We start from the raw sequence: 19,185 nt of genomic DNA on the forward strand, positions 1-19,185 counted from the left end.
TACATTTGAATGCAGTGATGTAGTCCTCAGGCTCTCCCACCATCCTTCCTCAGCTCCATTTCGCCCACAGAGCATGAATACACCCCGAGGGAAATTACGTTAGTAGATGTGATTTTGCCGTTGTATTCTTTATTTACTCTCCGGTCATTCTGGGTCCACATAAAAGAATGACTAAGGGGAAGGAAACAATCTGAGAGTTGGATGTTTACATGTTATTTCATTAGATGGCTGTGGTTTTGAGGTCAGGGTCGCTGGTTTATTTCCGGAATGCGACCGTAAGCTTCACTCTGCCATGGACGGCACCCCTGGCAGCAGCTGGGGCATCACTAGGGCCTATGTGCTTGCAGTGATTCTGGGAAATCTATTTTCAGTTCTGAACAAGAATCCAAAGTATACATTAGAAAAATCCTTTAAAAAAAGAAAGCTAACTATAAATCAAATGAATCTTATTTGAATATTGCAATAGGGGGACTTGATATTTAAATTGTGATTTTGCACTTTTTAGCTTTTGTCTGTACAGAAATTCCCCTCTCATCCTGATTTCTGGACAATAACATGGGCAGCTGATTATGGATGCAGTAGAGAAAAAGTGGGGGGAAAGTGTGAGGGTCTAATGAAATGAGTAAGATAAAAATAGCGATTTGGCCATGCAGCCTCTGGCTTAGGCAGTGAAGGAGGGGTCTTGTTCCTTGTTTTGGGTGTGGCCAAACCTTGAGGAAATGCTACTTTCATCTTAGATTAAAATGAAAATCTTGCCAAACCTATGGAAAAATTCTGCTTCTAGTCAGATTGTCAGAAGTTATTTTTTAAGAGTGATGCTACTATTTCAAATACCAGCTAGTGTTTCACTGTGGGGATGAAGAGCAAACATCTAGAGAAGTTTCAGAATATGAAACCGAGGGTGGTTTTCGTAAGGAGAGATGTGTTAGAGCTGACATAAGGCAGGGCAGGGGCTGTCACTGCAGGGCCTACAGCCATGGGTTTCTTCCCTAAAGGAAGGAGTCTGGTGGACATATTTGGAATTCCTGGGGATTACCAAAAACCAGTGCAGGCCTGCTCCCCTGATATCTGGAGGTCTAAGCATGGCTCCTTAACCATATCACTGACGGCTGAAATGGGCTAATTAACTTAAGAATTAAGATAATATAGGAATTGCTTCTGCAATTTCCTCATACTGAGTAAGAATGGTGTATATGACTTCCACAGTGAAACCTGGGATGAGGTCATAGGCCACCCCCAATAAGAGTGAAATTTATCCCAAATGGATTAAGCAAATGTTCAAAATCCAATACTACAGCTGCATTCCTGACATACATTTCCAAGTGCCATGGAGACTAGACAGAGTGACCTATAGATGTTCTATGAAATGTTTTTCTGTAAGGTCAGCCTCCTCCATGAAAAACATTTTATATAAAATGGTTATGATAGCCCTGACCAGTGTAGCTCAGTTTGTTGGGCATCCTTATACAAAGCAAAAGGTCACCAGTTCAATTCCCAGTGAGGGCACATGCCTAGGTTACGGGTTCAGTCCCCAGTGGGGGCATGTAAGAGAGGCAACCTATCGATGTTTCTCTTTCATATCGGTGTTTCTCTCCCTCTCTTTCTCCCTCCCTTCCCCTCTCTCTAAAAAGAAATAAATAAAAATCTTTAAAAAATAGTTATGATAAAAGAGATGCTTCACCAAATGCAAATAATGTTTATTTTATAATGGTAGGGATATGGATAATTTTTTCTTGTTTTTGATGCTTTCATACATTTTTTCTACAATTAACTAGAGTGATTATAAAGAAATAAAAATATATTTGTAGAAGCAAGAACATTCCCATGGCCTCCCAACTGTTTCGATTGTGCACCCTCTCAATAAAATAATTTTGAACTTGCAACCTCCTATGTGTATGTGTGTACAGAGACACACACACACATATATGTAGAAGTGTATCAATTATACATGTTTTACCATCACTGACCAATAATCTCGAAACTCAATGTGCCCTTATGGTGAAGTTTCACTTTTTTATTAGAAGTTGTGGTTCCACACTTCAAATAATTTCATGGATCATTTCCAGTTTTTCTTTTGGACTGTTTTCTTGACAGATCTGATTAGATTGTCATTGTTTCTTTACCCCATAATGTGGCTGACAAAGAGTTCAAGGTTCTCTTGTGCTTTCTTGAGTAGTGTTATCTTCAAGCTACAGTCTTTGAGGAACATTGTTAAGCCATATGTATTTTTTGTAAATGTTTAGTTAAAACTAGGTAATAGGTACATCCATTTAACTAGGCATGTGAAAAGAGCAATACTTGGAAATGTGATGAAAGCAACGGAACAAATGTGCCACAGTCAGCCCCTCTGCATGGGGTGCTCCCATCATCCCTGGTGGGCCCTCTCATGCCATCCACCTGCTGTGTAGTCTGACAGGGAAAGTTTAGGGGCCCTTCCTATCTTTGTTATTGGTTTGATCTAATATGTATGCGTGCGATATAATATATATACACATATATGCATATTTATAGACAGAGAGTTTTTCTCTCTGTTATCAGTGGATAATCTTGAGCATCCTGTGGGTGGGCATACCCATGTTGGAGAACACTAGAAATGGTACCAGGAAAATTACTCTAAACAAGGGACTTTATGAAAAATGGGTCACAGTTATGATCTTTCAAATCTCTGACTCTATGATAACAACCAAAGTTTGCTCATGTACCTGAAAATTAATCTGTGCAATTAACCTGAGTAAGGAATGGAATAGTCAACTATAACTTCGTGGGATCCACATTAGAGCAAGTTGGGGCCAGGCTGAAGCTGGGACAAAATGGCCTTCAAGAAAGCAAATGCCGCCTCCAGGAGAGAAAACTGGTTGTGATTTCCTCGTGGTCTCAACTCTTTAATTGGTTATATGCAGAGGCCCTTAGCATTTTCTATTTAAAAGAGATCACTCCGTCAACCTTTTTTTTACCTGATAGAAATTCAACTCAATAAACATTTAGCGAGTGCCTACTATGTACCAAAAACTATTCTGGGCATTGAGGATGAAGTCCCTGGCATTAGGGGTCGAGTTGGGAAGAAACACAGAAACAGAACTGTCATACTATGTGATAACACGGTTTGATGAGAACACAAAGGCAGGAATGCCTTCGTTTGTCAGGCTGCCCAGGGAAGCTTTCCCTATGAGCGTTCACCTTAGTGTCCCTGGAAGACGCCACCCAGCCTCTACCAGAATATTTCCAGAGCCCAGAAGCAGGGGGGAGGGGGGAGAGGAGAGACAAGAGGGAGCTCAAGATTTCTTTACCTTTCTACACTTTGGTCCTGTATTTGCCCTCTGGAAAAACACGACAAATCTGCCCCCCCCCTTTATTTGTCAGCCTATAGAATATTTCAGAGTGGTCATCACAGCCTCTTTTCCTTTACCTGAAAAATGTTGAGACTGTGGTAAGTTATTTCTGCAGTCCTTTCTGACTCAAAAAAATTTAGTATTTCTCTTCATCATCAGCCTTTCTCTGTGCTACATATTTCCAATTTAGTCTCCTATTTCTGGATATGACATGGTTTCCAGACACCTGACTCTCTCAGTCACCTGTTGCTGGGGGGCCTCTATTAGTCATGCCTTAGTAGACACGCACCTGGATGGGCGTGTTCAGGACACTGGCGCCCCCCCAGTGCAGCCCAGAAGTTAGGAGTCTTTTCAGTGACTTCATCACCTGACTTGTCTAAGACTGTGCTCTTTTAAAAGCTCCTGGTTGCTCTTTCAAGGTAATTGCTTCACATATGCTTTTTTAAAATTGAATTTATTGGGGTGACATTGGTTTCAGGCGTACAATTCTGTAACACATCATCTGTATATTGTATTGTGTGTTCATCACCCCAAGTCAAGTCTCCTTCCATCACCACTTATCCCCCTTCACCCTTTTCTAACTCTACTCACACCCTTTTCTCTCTGGTAATCACCTGCTATGGATGCTGGCTTTTTTATTAACCTAAATAAAAGCTTTTTATATATTTTCCCTCTCAAATTTTACTTTTTTTGTTGGCCCAGTTCTTCAGCCTATCAAAACATATTGGGTTTATAATTGCTGTAACATGTGACCGTTTGAAATCTTGACCAGGTCAGGCAGGTCTTCACTGTTCTCCTCCAGGGACACAGAGCCATGGAGCTGTGCAGTCATTCTGTCGGCTGCGGATCATGGGAGGGCCACATCATCTCAGTCCAGCTTCACAGCTTTTCTTCCATAGATGCAGTGTGAGAATCTGCAAAGCCTGCCATTCTCCGTGTTTGTAATGGACCTCAAATCCACCGACGTAGTAACTGTATCCAGGAAGAAAATGAAATCTGTGTGAGTCAGTCTTTGTGGATTTTTCCTAGGGATCACTGTAGCATTTTCTAAATGTGCCTCAAATGTGATCCTTTGAGAAGGAAATGCAGAATAAATAAAATAAAGTAAACTAAAGCTTTCACAAAATATTTATTTGATAGTCTCTTCTAGACTTTTATCAAATTGATTTTTCAGAATCATTGGGGTATTTTCTTTACCATCTTTTTTTTAAGGATTATTCACACAGCTTTATTATTCTGGCAAGTTGCTATTTTTTTCTTCTTCTTTTTATTATATTTTTTCCCATTACTGTTTACCCCCCTTCTTACTCCCCTCCCCCTACAATCACCACACTGTTGTCCCTGTCCATGAGTCCTTTATCCTTTTTGCTCGATCCCTCCATCCCCTAATCCCCCCAGTAGCTGTCAACCTGTTCTCCATCTATGAGTCTGTCTCTATTTTACTTGTTAATTCAGTTTGTTCATTAAATTCCACATATAAGTGAAATCATATGGTATTTGTCTTTCTCTGACTGGCTTATTTCACTTAGCATAATGTTCTCCAGGTCCATCCATCCTGTTGCAAAGGGTAAAATTTTCTTCTTTTTTATAGCTGCAAGTCACATGTTTTTAGTAAATTATTAAAGATGCCTGATGGAAACTTTCACATCGCTCTGTCATGGGGTGGTCCTGGGCTAGAGACCTGAAGTCCGGTTACATTATTAAGGTTCAAGTGCTGTGTGCATCCTGTCTCTGATAGGGATGCAGAGGGTTCAGCAGAAGGAAGCAGGTGTAAGCTCCAGTACTCGATATTTAACTTACAGGGGAGAAAAAGATTCTGACATTAAAGCATTGATGAATACTGGAATGAGTGAACAATAGATGTTGCAGGAGCTCTCAACAAAGGGAGATCTTTGGAAAACAGAATAGATTCCTGGAAGTCTCAAACTGATTAAGAAGCAAAGATAAGGATAAAATAACCACTCCTGATCTCCTTAAGATCAGTCATGATTGGATAGAAGGTCTCAGTTTTAATCATGATAATAATGAAGAAAAGTACATGAAATTGGTCCTGAAATTATTCAGTTATCTAAATTATCCAATTGGAATAGAAATTAGGTAACTGTCATTGGAACTCACCAATTACAGCATGTTACAATATGTTCTTACATTATGTTGCCAAAAATTAACAACTGAGTGTATTTCTTTCCTGCCAAGTCCTTTTGCTTTTTCAGAAAATTTTTGTTATATCCCCAAAGGTCTTTATATTGCTACATAAAGAAATATTTTGGGGGAGTGTGAGAGGCAACTGATCGATGTTTCTGTCACACATTGGTGTTTCTCTCCCTTGCTTTCTCCCTCCCTTCCCCTCTCTCTAAAAATAAATAAATTAATTAAAAAATATTTTAACTCTTTAGACAGATTATATATATTTCTAAAATAGGGAAATGTTGTAATATATCTTTAAAATAATCTGCATCAACACTCACTAATTTTATCATTTTGTAAATTGATTAACAGGAAAGAACCTTCCGTTATATTCTTAGACAAGAAGAATAAGTGACTATGGTAATGTAGTTTACTTCAGTTTTACAGTGGTAACCCACCTTGATGTACAAACCCATTATAGATCAAATAGTTCTTCCCAAGCAACTGGACTGTCTCTCTCGCTTCAGTATGTCTTTCCTTATTACCCTCCACTTGTAGGTCAGTGAAGAATATTTAGCTTTCACTTTTCTCATCTTAGTAAAAAAATGACATCATAAAGCAGAAATATGCTCATTTTAAAATTGATAGCCCATGTGTTTCAGAGCAATCTCACCACAGTGAACTGCCTTGGACTCTTCCTCCCACTCTTAGTTGGAATGGGATTGGACTTTAATGTGTGATATACGAGGTCTGTCCAGAAGGTATCCAGCCATGTAATATGAAAAATACATCTATTGAAGAAGATACAAGAAACATTGTCCATAGGACACTGATGCCTCAGTCCCCTTCAAAGTAGGCACGTTGGGACCTCACACAGTTCTCCCAACTGCCATCAGCTACTTTGTCATATTTTCCTGAATCTCATTGACAGTCTGAAATCTCTTCCCTTTCAAAGGTGATCTTAGTTTTAGGAAAAGCCAGAAGTCGCAGGGCACCAAATCTGGGCTGTAGGGGGGCTGAGTCACCTGGGTGATTTATGTTTCACTGTGAGTTGTGATGCATGAGCAGGAGGGGTATTATCATGATGGAGCTGCCAATCACCAGTTGCCCATAGCTGCAGCCTTCTGAGTCATCCAAATAGTTTCCATGGAGGAATGTTCAAGCTTAATGCAACATTTGATGCAGATTTGTTGCTCCACTTGCTCAGTCATTTTGCATGCAACGGCCACACAGTACGCATGTTCACTCAATAGCATTTACTGCTCCAATCACTAGGACAGTGAAGTCGTCATTGTTTACAAATATGCATTCCAGTCCACTCTCCTTGGCTGCCGTGTTACATTGATGTCACACAAACCCTTCTCATTATATTAACAATGGCTGGACCTTATCTTGACAGACCTTGTGTAGACACATACACATATTACATATACATATATGTATATACATATACATATGGGGGAACCAAAAAAAATGGAATTATCTTCTGGAGGAAGGACTCTTGTAGTACAGGCTTCTCCCGCTAGCTGAGTGTTCTAGGAGCCCATCTGTGTCACGGTACCAGCTGGCGTTGTTGTCAGAGGCTGCACTTGGCTTCAGTGAATTTTTTTGAAGACTCTCTCAATGCCTTTGCCCATTTCATGATGGGTGATTTATTAGCACACCTGCCCATACAGCACGGAGCATTCAGTAGTTTTTAACCAAAAATGACATGACCCCCATGCCCCACCCTCCCTATTTACCCAATATCATCCTGAGTGAATTTTTTTTGTTTCCCTGGATGAAAAAAGTCTTCAAAGGGAAGTGTCTTGCTGATGTGAAAGATATGAAACATAAAACAGCAGAAGCACTACAAGGCATCAGAATCGATGAGTTCAGAAACTGCTTTGAGCAGTGGAAAAAATCTCTCAATAGGTGCATTGCATCCAATGGAGAGAACTTTGAAGGTGACTGAAGTTTTAAACATGTGAGAATAAATACACAATTTTTTAGTAATAAATTCCATTTTTGGAGGGCTACAGACAGGGTCTGGCACAAACAATGTCCCTTTTTATTGCAAAATCTTTTATTACAAAATCATAGGCATGTATACACACACACACACCCTTTGCTGAAAAGCAGTACGGCAGTCATCACTACCTGTATATTGAGTTAGATTGCCTGGCCTTGAAACCTGTTTCACTAACTTTACTAATCTGGTGACCTCATATGAGAAATGGGGGTGAGAATAATAATTCCTGGCCCATAGGGTTATTAAGGGTTAATGAGATAACACATAGAACATGTTTAGCAAAGTTCCTGGCACTTAATGACACATAATACATTGTAATTGGCATTAGTATTACTATTAACAATATATTTTCATATATATTTGCTTCCATATTTTAAGCAGTTAAATATCCCATCTCATTCTTTCCCATTGTTTCTCTCTAAATTTGTTGCTGGGTCACCTTGGGCCACCCCTGAGTGTTCAGGAAGCTGCTGTGAGATGCCACGGCATTGCTCTTGCTACACAGAGGGCAGGGCACACTGCTCTCTGCTGAAGCTCTCCTCCCACTGTTCACACCCTAACATCGTGTTGCAGATGTGTCTCCTGTTCATGACAGAGGCTCCTAGGGGATCAGAAAATTCTAGATAGGTTAATGTTACCCTTCTACCAAGTAATCTGCCAGAGTCAGCTTAAAAAAATTACCAAACTCTTGAACAAAAATATCCTATTGGGGGATGGCTGTGTGTTTCTTTGCCAGGGGAAATTACTCCTGGCATTTATATATGGTCAGAAATATGTAATTGCTTTATTTATCTATTCAAGGGGCACATTAGTTTAAAAGGCTTCATGTGAAAATGGAGTTTCAAGGAGGAGTTTTTGAGGAAGAAAACAGGGAAAGGGTTAAGTGGGCACTTCTTTGAAGTGAGAATAATAAAAAGAAAGATACTCTCAGAATCAGTTCTTGTGTTAACGGGAGAGACCCGTTCTTCTTGCCGATGCCGTACAGAATTACAGGTCAGCCGGTCCATTAGCATGCAAGCAGGGTGTATTGGTGGGCCTTGCCAAGGCTTGGGGGGCAGGGAGCAGTGGACGGCATAGGTTCAGGGCAAAGCATGATAAGGGTGGCGAACGTAAGGGCAACCAAAGGCCAGGTGGCAAGTGTGGCCCAGGTCCTTTGTTCTGAGAACTTATATAGTTGGTGGGGTGGAGGTTCCTTGAAGAAGTTACATATTGATTAATGGGTAAAGGTGGCGCCACCTTTCTCAAGGGGGCCTGACTACCCAAACTTAGGCCTGTATTGGGGGTCTGTTTCCCCGAATCCTTATCTTGCTCCAGACCACATTTGTTCATCTTGTTGTAAAACAGGTAAGTGACAGGAGGTAGTTAATTAAAGTTGGGGCAGTTACCCACAGTTATTTATGGGCTCTTTCTGTAAGCATCAGGGACTCCCTTGTAAGACAGGTAGTGACCAGAGGCAGGCAATTAACCAAAGTCGTTTTATGGACTTCTTCTTTGGGCATTGTGGACCCTCTCCTCTTCCCCCTTCCAGGCCTTGAGATGAATACACAGTTTCAAAGCTTTCTTTCCCAGATGGTGGAAATGATACTTCCCTCCTCCAGTGTTAGCATGGTGTTTCCTGTGATGTTGGAACACCTGGCAATATTATCAGACCAGGCGCAGGACTGCTGAGTTAGTGGGTGAGACATGTCTCCCTCCTCCTCCCTGCCTTGGTTTACTGTCTATTCTACCTAACTGCTAAAAGGCGTTGCCTGGTGACCAGGATGCTAGACACTGATCGGCAACAGCGGCACAGTCTCAGAGTTCTTTCTGTGCCATCTCCTGCCTCACTTGGACTGGCCTCATTGATACACCACCGTGGTTAAGAGCACTGGACTTTGTAGTTGAATGCTCAGCTCTGCCACTGCCAGCCCTGTGACCATGGGGAAAACGATCCAACTTCTCTGTGCCTTAGTTTCCTGCCAGAGTCGCTATGCGGATTGAATAAAAGGTTAGTCAAATGCTTTACATGCTGTCTACTCCATAGTACATATACAGGTAAAATACCTTCTTCAGTCGTGATCACCATCTTTGTCATGATCAGCCAGCATCTGAAAGTGACCTGAAGAAAACGACTACACAGAGAGAGTTCCACCTATGCAGGCGGTAACAAAGAGCTGAGTTGTGGGAATAGACCACAGGGAGTGGGAAGAGTGGGGGCAGGTGAATTTTGCTTCAGGCGGGTACAGAATAAAACTTTTGGAGGGGGGAGGCTAAAGCGTTCTCTACATATAAATACTGGGAAAGGCCCAGAAAGTGGGAGAGACCAATGGAGAGGGCTCCCTGACACTAGAGCGCTAGGCAGCTGCTAAACCAAGTCGCTAGGGTCAATTTTTGGCAGCAGAATGCTGGATTCAGTGAATCTCATCTGGCAAGAAACACTTAGGCTTCGTTTTGAAGTGAGCCTTCCCATTTCCTGCTGCCTCTTATCCTTTATAAATTTCTGTTTAGCTCCTTTTCTGACTTCCCTTAGGCTGTGGCTTTAGAGTATACAGTCGTTAGAATGGATATGTTGCCAACATATCTCTCAAAGACGTTCTTGTACCGTAGCACTCCAATTAATTCAAAAGAGCAAGGGAGATAGAGGCCACCGGAGCCAAGAGTGAGTAGGCCAGGAGCTGAGATGGAGTTAATTGAGTGGAAGGAGAAAGCAAATTAGGTTGATTAAAAGCTGAATTTCCTGTGGGCACCTTTTGTTCTTCCATTTATTTGGTTCAGGCCCTAGTTTCTGCCCTGAACAAATTCTTCCTGGTTTCTTTTCCAGATGGAGTTAAATCACCGAATTAATTCCCTAGTGCGAGTTTTATTTGTCTGTTTTGGGGGAGTTGTGTGTATGTTTTAGAGTCTTGTCTCTGTATTAGCAAATTAACCCATGCCCCATGTTATGAGATAAGCCAGAGATAAACATCTGGGTCTGCGGGTCCTTTCTGCCAGAGTGTTTACTCTGAAGGTGGTGAGAACTTGAATAGACTGGGAGGAGTGGTAGGGGCCTTTCAAGGCTACTGGACCAGGGAGGGAGGCTGGAGAGGGCAAAGCTGATCCTCAGGGTCAGTGAGTCAGGCAGCTGAGCTGACTGGTTCATGTAACAGAAGTGCATGAGATGAAGCTGGAGAGCTAGGTTTGTTCATTAGCAGTAGGTAAGCTTCAGGTTTGGAAACAAGTTTTTTCTTTAAAAAAAATGAGCACCTGTTGTATGCCAGCCTTGTACCCCAAAAAGAAGGTAGAGAGGAGAAACCCAATGAAAGAGCAGTCCTTGAGGAAATAGAAAAGAGAATAAATTTAAATTCCAGCAAATGCTAGAAATACACAAATCAATCAGGAAAAAATACACAAATGAGACTATTACAAGGCTCTGGGCCTCAGTGCCTGAGTGGAATGGGAAGAGAGAGTCGAAGTGAAGAGCATTTAAATACAGGGAGGGCAGCCTTAGGAGTCAGGCTTTTCTGCTGAGTAGATCCTTGAAATTCCCATTCTTCAGGCTTCATAACAGATTTGGGCCCTATAGCCTAATGTGTCAGGTGGTGAGTGTGGTAGGGAAGGGAGAGGAAGGAATATAGAAACACTGGACATAGACCCCTAGACACAGTTCACATTTGGTTTAGATTCAAATTCCCAAGATACCAGACCCCTGAGCCTCTCTGTCTTAACTTAAGCTCCTCAACTTTGCTCCCCCTCACCTGGACCCTTGGCACTTTCCACTCCCCAGATACCTGGCCTTGGGGTCCCCCGGGATCTTCCGACAGCAAACAGACCCTTCACAGACTCAGTTTTATGGAAACAAAACAAAAACCAAAGTTGAAAGAAAGGTTGGCTCTTCCTTCCATGCTTGCCATCTTAGTTTAATTTCTTTTAGTTTGTAGGCAAGGAAATGAACTAAAAATTTTGCTTGGGCTCTTTTCGATATATTACCTGATAAAACGTTTATATCTAGCATACATGAAGAACTCTCATAAACCTATAATCAACCTAGTTTTTGAAAATGGGCAAAAGACTTAAAAAACACTTAAAAAGTAGACACAAATGGCCAGTAGCATATGAAAATGTGCTCACCATCGTTAGTCATCATAAAACCAATAGATATCACTTCACACCCACTAGGATGACTAAATTTAAATAGGCTCATAATACCAAATGATGGTGAGGATGTAGAGCAACTGGACCTTTCATATTGGGTTGCACGACACGTTCATTTGGTTTTTTCTGTAAGATGGCTCTGGGAGTGCTTAGCTGTCTTTAACCTCATTGGAACCAATTTGTTAGATTGTTTTGTGACAGCTGTCATATCGGTCTGCATTTTTAAAAAACACTTATCAAAATTAGTGAATTTTGTGTAGCCATTTTAATATTGAAGACAAGAAAATATGCAACATTTTCAGCATATTATGCTTTATTATTTCAAGAAACATAAAAATGGAATTAAAACACAGAAAATGATTTGTGCAGTGTATGGAGAAGATGCTGTGACTGATGAAATATATCAAAAGTGGTTTACAAAGTTTTGGGCTGGAGATTTCTTGCTGGATGATGTTCCATGATCAGACAGACCAGTTGAAGTTGATAGCGATCAATAGCCAGACACTGGAAACCACTCAAAAATTTATCAGCCAGAGAATCAATAAACAAATTGTGGCATACCTATACAATGGATAGCAGTTGCAAGGAATGAACTACTGATACACACAACATGAATGAATCTTCAATACAGTGTGTTGAACACAAAAAGCCAGACCTGAAAGAGTACATTCTGTGATTTCATTGAAAATCCAAGGAGAACCAAGATGGCGGCGTAGGTAGACACACTGCGCCTCCTCGCACAACCAGAACTGACAGAAAATCGAACAACAAGGAAGTCCAGCACCAAGGAAATAAAAAATAAACATTCATCCAGACCGGTAGGAGGGGCAGAGACAGGCAGCCGGGGCGGAGAGGACTTGCGTGGCGGTGGCGGGACCGAGACTGGCGGAGTGTGGGATGAAAGGGGCAGGCAGTCTGACCACTAGAAGACCCTGCGGCCCCACATTCACGCAGATAAACCAAGAGGGCCGGACTCAGAGTGGCGGAGAACGGGGTAGGCAGAGCGGCGGGTAGCACCCCGCGGCCCCACGTTCACGCACAGATAAACCGGACAAACGGCAGGGAGCAAAGCAGACCGCGCAACCCAGGGCTGCAGCTCAGGGAAATAAAGCCTCAAACCTCTGATTGAAAATGCCCGTGGGGGTTGGGGCGGCAGCAGGAGAGACTCCCAGCCTCACAGGAGAGGTCATTGGAGAGACCCACAGGGGCATAGGGCATGCACAAGCCCACTTACTCCGGAACCAGCACCAGAGGGGCCCAGTTTGATTGTGGGTAGCGGAGTGAAACACTGAAATCCGGTGGAGAGTGGAGCAGGCGCCATTGCTCCCTCTCGGCCCCTCCCCCACGTACAGCGTCACAGCGCAGCGACCAGCGTTACCCCACCCCAGTTAACACCTAAGGCTCCGCCCCTTTAAGTAACAGACGTGCCAAGACAAAAAAAAAAAAAAATGGCCCAAATGACAAAACACTTCAAAGCTCCAGAAAAAATACAACTAAGCGAGGAAGAGATAGCCAACCTATCGGATGCACAGTTCAAAACACTGGTTATCAAGACACTCACAGAATTGGTTGAATTGGTTCGAAAACCAGATGAAAAAATGAAGCCTATGCTAAGAGAAACAAAGGAAAATATACAGGGAACCAATAGTGATGAGAAGGAAACTGGGACTCAGATCAACGGTGTGGACCAGAAGGAAGAAACATCCGACCAGAAAAGAATGAAGAAACAAGAATTCGGAAAAATGAGGAGAGGCTTAGGAACCTCCAGGACATCTTGAAACATTCCAACATCCGAATTATAGGGGTGCCAGAAGGAGAAGAGGAAGAACAAAAAATTGAAAACTTATTTGAACAAATAATGAAGGAGAACTTCCGCAGTCTGGCAAAGGAAATAGACTTCCAGGAAGTCCAGGAAGCTCAGAGAGTCCCAAAGAAGCTGGACCCAAGGAGGATCACACCAAGGCACATCATAATTACATTACCTAAGATGAAACAGAAGGAGAGAATCTTAGAAGCAGCAAGAGAAAAGGAGACAGTTACCTACAAAGGAGTTCCCATAAGACTGTCAGCTGATTTCTCCAAAGAGACCTTACAGGCAAGAAGGGACTGGAAAGAAGTATTCCAAGTCATGAAAGGCAAGGACCTACATCCAAGATTACTGTATCCAGCAAAGCTTTCATTTAGAATGGAAGGGAAGATAAAGTGCTTCTCAGACAAGGTCAAGTTAAAGGAGTTCATCATCACCAAGCCCTTATTATATGAAATGTTAAAGGGACTTACCTAAGAAAAAGAAGATAAAAAATATGAACAGTAAAAATGACAGCAAACTCACAGTTATTAACGACCACACCTAAAACCAAAACAAGAGCAAACTAGGCAAACAACTAGAACAGGAACAGAACCATAGAGATGGAGATCATATGGAGGGTTATCAATAGGGGAGTGGGAGGGGGAGAGGGGGGGAAAGGTACAGAGAATAAGTAGCATAGATGATAGGTGGAAAATAGACAGGGGGAGGGTAAGAATAGTGTAGGAAATGTAGAAGCCAAAGAACTTATAAGTATGACCCATGGACATGAACTATAGGGGGGGAATGTGGGAGGGAGGGGATGGGCAGGATGGAGTGGAGTGAGGGAGGGTAATGGGACAACTGTAATAGCATAATCAATAAATATATTTAAAAAAAGAAGAAAAGAAAATCCAAGAATAGGCTAAACTACATCTGTGATGAGAGAATTCAGAAAGTAGTACCTGAGTGGGGGAGGGGGGCCAGGAAGGGGGCACAAGTGGGCTCCCTAGGGTGATGGAAGTGTTCATATTTTATTATTGGTGATGGCTACATGGGTGTATAAAATTGTCAAAACTCCTAGAACTAATGCAGGGTGGGGCAAAAGTAGGTTTACAGTTGTGAGTATGAGAAACTCAGATTATTCTTGTATTATTATTTATTAAGTAATTATTATTTTCCATGTGAACAACTGTAAACCTACTTTTGCCCTACTCTGTATGTGTATCTTATTGTATATGTTATATTTTAATTTTTTCAATACAAGAAGGAAAACATTTATAAGCCTAGTCTATATAGGCCTAGTCATCCTATAAATTATCTAATAAATTATAAATCACTTACCTCCCTTCTCAGTTTAACTCCTTCTTTAGTTACAGAATGAAGTACTCTTCAAAGATGGATACAACAAAAACCTGTTTTGCCTGCCAACCTGACCCCCACGGCCTGCCCACAATAAGTACCGTAGATTCTAGGTTTTCCTGCTGAGCCCAGTGGGTCCCTTAATTGACCTAAAAAGATGTGTGGGCATGAAGTGGGAGCCAGGACAGTGAAGGTGGCATCTACTGTTCCCCCATCTCTGCATCAACAAGAGTAGCTACACTTCCAGTGAAGGAAGGTCTTACTTTAGACAAAAAAAATGGAATCCTGTGTCCCAGACAGCAACCCCCCATTCCTTATTGCTTGCCTTTCCCCTCACAGTCTGTATGGCCCCAGCACAGGAGACAGAGTGCCACCTCCCAGCTGCCTGCAGCTGGTCTTCTCCCTCCCTTTGTTCCCTGATGTTCCTGGAGCAGCAGCTCTTAGTGACTGGGAAGGTTAAGCCACATGTCAGATGCTGTGAAGCCCAGCAGTGAAAATCGCTAAGTTGGGGCCATGGGATATGTGCTTAGGCTGCCTTGGCCATATTGTGGCTGTTTGACCTAGGGTGAGGCTTTCATTTTATCTTCTCAGAAAAGAGGCTGATGGTCCCTTGTGCCATCGCCTTCACAGGGCTGCTGTGGGGGTAGCATGAGATAACAGACCTGAAGACCACATTAGAAAAAGTTGTATCTGACCCATTTATCAGGTGGAGTTATTACCCAGCACTTCTGAGTCCCTATTGTGTGAAGGATTGCAGCATTTGTAAAGGAAGTGTAGATTCAGACTCTCTGGGCAGGCACATATTTGAGAGTAGTTGAGGGAGAGCCACATGAGCAAAGGTGTAAAGCAATAACAAATTAGTAAATTCATATCAAGGCCAAGTTTCCATTTATTACATGCTTCAGTCTTTATTAGAGTCATTAGTGCCTTTCAGCAGAGTGTAATCTGCTTGGGTTTCTATATCTATACTGAAACCAGAAGGCAACCAAGTCCGGGTCCCATGCTGCCTGTCACCATTCAGTCAAAAAGCAGAGACAGGAATTGGATCCTAACTGCACTTTTAACATCAGGGTCCAGCAGTCTGAGAAAGTGGTGGGTAAAACCCTAACATCCACCTTACCTTGAGCTTTCAGAAGTTAAGTTTATGTAGGGGGAATGTGGGAATTTGGGAGGGGGAAATTCCTAGGGGAAGTGCAGACATGCTGTTTCTCTTGGAAGAGGACTGAAAGAAAAGTCAGGGGCAGCTTCTTCCCAAGCTGGCTCTCTTTGTTCCGTGTTATCTCTCTTGTTTGCTTTAACATTCCTTTCTTCCCCAGACACCTGCGGTTTATAGCCAGGGAGGTTGTGTATTCTCTGGTTTGGGATGAGAGGTATAAACCATTTGCTCTCAAGGTCTTTGGTTAGGGGAGATAAGGTCTTGTGGTTCACCAGCTGGCTGTAAATTGCTCAAACTGTTTGGCCTTGTTTAATTTTCTTGTCTCAGTTTCCCCATTCCACTTGCCCAGGGATTTTCCTAGCTTCTTACTCTCTTGTGTCAATACTACATATTTACCCCTCGTCTAGTGACCATCTCCAGGTGTCAGCCTTTGTAATAGAGGAAGCAAACCTGTGCAATAGAACATGGGAACCAGACTGAGACTCAGGGTTTGATGGATACCAGCTCTCACAAACTGTGTAACCTCAGCCCTTTTCCTGGGCTTCTCCAGCCCAAATTTTCTGTTTCTTGAAAAGAGTTAGATTTGATACTTAAGTTCTGAGGACCTCTCCAATTATGAGGTTTTCCTAGAGTAACAGTTGTGGTGTACTGGACAAAATCTTTGTAGTCAGTAGAAGACCTGAGCTATGGCCTTGCAAGCAGGGTTAACTCTGGGAAAAGCATTCCATCTGTCTGAGCATCAGCTTCTTCTTCTGCAAGACAGACCTGGAGATGTCCACCCTGCCTGCCTCTCTCCAGGGCATTGTGAGGGTCGAACTGAATGGAGTGTGCGAAAACTTTATAAACCATGATTCATCATATGAATGTTTCCTCCTATTCCACTGCTGTTGCTATAGACATTGAAATACACAGAAAACACTTTCAAAGGCATGTATATACCTGAGTGTGGGGCAAGTTAAAGAGATGTAAAGCAGAGCTCGATCTGAGAGCCAGGTGAGTTAAGAAGGCTTAGAATCCCTGAGTTTAGCAGTCTCTCGTGGACCAGCGAGCCTGGACTAATGGTTGTTCCCTCACAGGTGACAGCAGAGCTAGATGCCTGGAACGAAGACTTGCTCCGGCAGATGAACGACTTCAACACGGAGGATCTGACCCTAGCAGAGCAGCGGCTCCAGCGCCATACGGAGCGGAAGCTAGCCATGAACAACATGACCTTCGAGGTCATCCAGCAGGGCCAGGACTTGCACCAGTACATCATGGAGGTCCAGGCCTCAGGTAGGCAACCTGCCCTATCCTCTCCTCCTCGCAGGAGGTGATGAGAGTAAGAACACCAGCTTGACTCCAACAGGCACTTCCACTCTGTTCGTTCATTTCATTCCTACAGCTGTAAGGAACAGATTTTTGGCCCCATTTTAAAGAAAAAGAAGCTGAAGCATGAGAGCTGAAATAACTTGTGTGAGGCTGGCCAGTTAGGCTGTGGTAAAGATGGAAATAGGGTTGGGCTTTCCTGGCACTGTGGAGAGAATGGGGAAAAATTAATGGTGGAAATTAGCAGACTCCCCCCAAAAAAAAGAAAAAGAAAGAAAATGGTGGCTTGGAAAGTAAACCAGCTTGGCTCCAAAAGCAGTCAGCCATGCACATGAATTGTATTCAAATGTGTAGACACCCCCTTCCACCCTGCCCCCCACACACTGTCCTGCCCTGTCTCCTCCCCCAGGGCTGGCTCCTTGTCTCCACTTCTGGACTCTCAGAGCCCTGTTTTTTATCACTGGTCTATGCATGAGTGTTAAGAAGTGCTGATAAAAATTTATGGCAAGGCCATATAATTTTATAACTTCTCAAAAAAACATGGTCTCTTTACCCAGGTTTGACTTTTTTTCCTGCTCAGGATTTACTCACTATTTGTCCTACAAATATGTGAAACCTTAGCTCTGGCCCAGTGTCTCAGTTGGTTGGAGCATCACCCCATATGCCAAAGGTTGTGGTTCAATCCCTGGTCAGGGCACATATGGGAGGAGGCAACCAATTGATATTTCTCACATTGAGGTTCCCTCCCTCTTCCCCTCTGTCTTCCCCCACCCCTACTCCACCTCCCTCCCTCTCCCTTCCTCTCTCTCTAAAAAATATCTAAACATATCCTTCAGTGAGGATTAAAAAAATGAAACCTTATTATTGTATCTTCAAGTCGGCCTTTGTTATCAGAACTGGAGGGTGTCATCACAGTCCCTAGTCCACCTAGCCCAGAAAAAAGAAACCACTCATATAGGCTAAAACCCAGGCCTATACACCCAAATCCACCCATTGTCCTCCTCCCCTTCTCCTACCTCACCCTTATTGGCTCAGGCTCCTCACCAGCCTTTATTCTCTAAAGCACTCTTGGTCCATGTCCCTATTGATCATGAAGGATATTTAGAATCGTGAGATTGTTAGGCAAACTTTAGCAATCAAACTTAACTTTAGAGTGCTGTGCTTCTTTTAATATATTTGTAGGATAAGTAGTGATTAAATCCTGAACATCCAAAGGAACTTTACTTCTAACCAGAGGAGACACAACCTGGGAAATTCTATTCACTTTGGTCAGCATAATCTTTCTTTGAATTTTCATTTGTGTTGTGAATAGGTCTGTGCCCCAAACAGCCCCAGGAAGGGCCACTCACATGGTAGTCCATCTGGTGTCTGTTTTATGATAATGCCCAGGCCCCACTCTGAGATACCCGATTTAACAACCTCTGAATGGGTCTTGGGCATCAGCAAAACTCCTCAGGTGATTCCACTGTGAAGCCAGGGCTGAGACTACTGCTTTTCATCGCAGTGGTTAAATCACAACATATGATACCTATGAAATGAATGCCCCAGGACAGTGACTCCCAAATGTGGTTCCCAGATCAGTATCACCACTGGAGGGCTTGTTAGAAATGCAAGTTTAAGGGCCCATCCCTAGAACCTATCACATCAGAATCTCTTGGGGTCTAGCCCAACAATTTGTGTTTCATAGCCCTCCAGATAAATCTGGTGTATCACTGCTGATGTAGGACCTTGCTTCTCAAAGTGTGGGCCCTAGGCCAGCACCATCAGCATCACTGAGTGCTAGTGAGAAATGCAGAATCCCAGACCTTTTCCCCAGTATTGACATGTCTGGCAAGAGTGGGGCTTGTCTGCCTGAAAACCCGTGGCACTTATGACCAGGGTTCTGGCATGACCTGGGGAAGCCCACCTCTGTTCCAATAGCTAGGTATCCATAGTAACAGGAAGACTGCTGGGAGCTTGCATTCCCTGAAGACTGCTTAAGACTGGGGGTTAGTTGTAC

General features: G+C 42.9%; 1 protein-coding gene across 18 annotated transcripts in view; it reads left to right on the forward strand.

The window, feature by feature from the left end:
* Positions 1-19,185, forward strand: part of KALRN (kalirin RhoGEF kinase) — an 838,419-nt gene that overhangs the window by 529,423 nt on the left and 289,811 nt on the right. For all 18 annotated transcript variants that reach the window (XM_053918456.2, XM_053918443.2, XM_053918448.2 and 15 more), the window contains one exon: positions 16,958-17,153. In XM_053918456.2, coding sequence (XP_053774431.1) covers positions 16,958-17,153 — 196 coding nt within the window. The remainder of the gene's footprint in view (positions 1-16,957; positions 17,154-19,185) is intronic.

Source organism: Desmodus rotundus, chromosome 2, assembly GCF_022682495.2.
Source record: "Desmodus rotundus isolate HL8 chromosome 2, HLdesRot8A.1, whole genome shotgun sequence".
Lineage (NCBI taxonomy): Eukaryota > Metazoa > Chordata > Mammalia > Chiroptera > Phyllostomidae > Desmodus > Desmodus rotundus.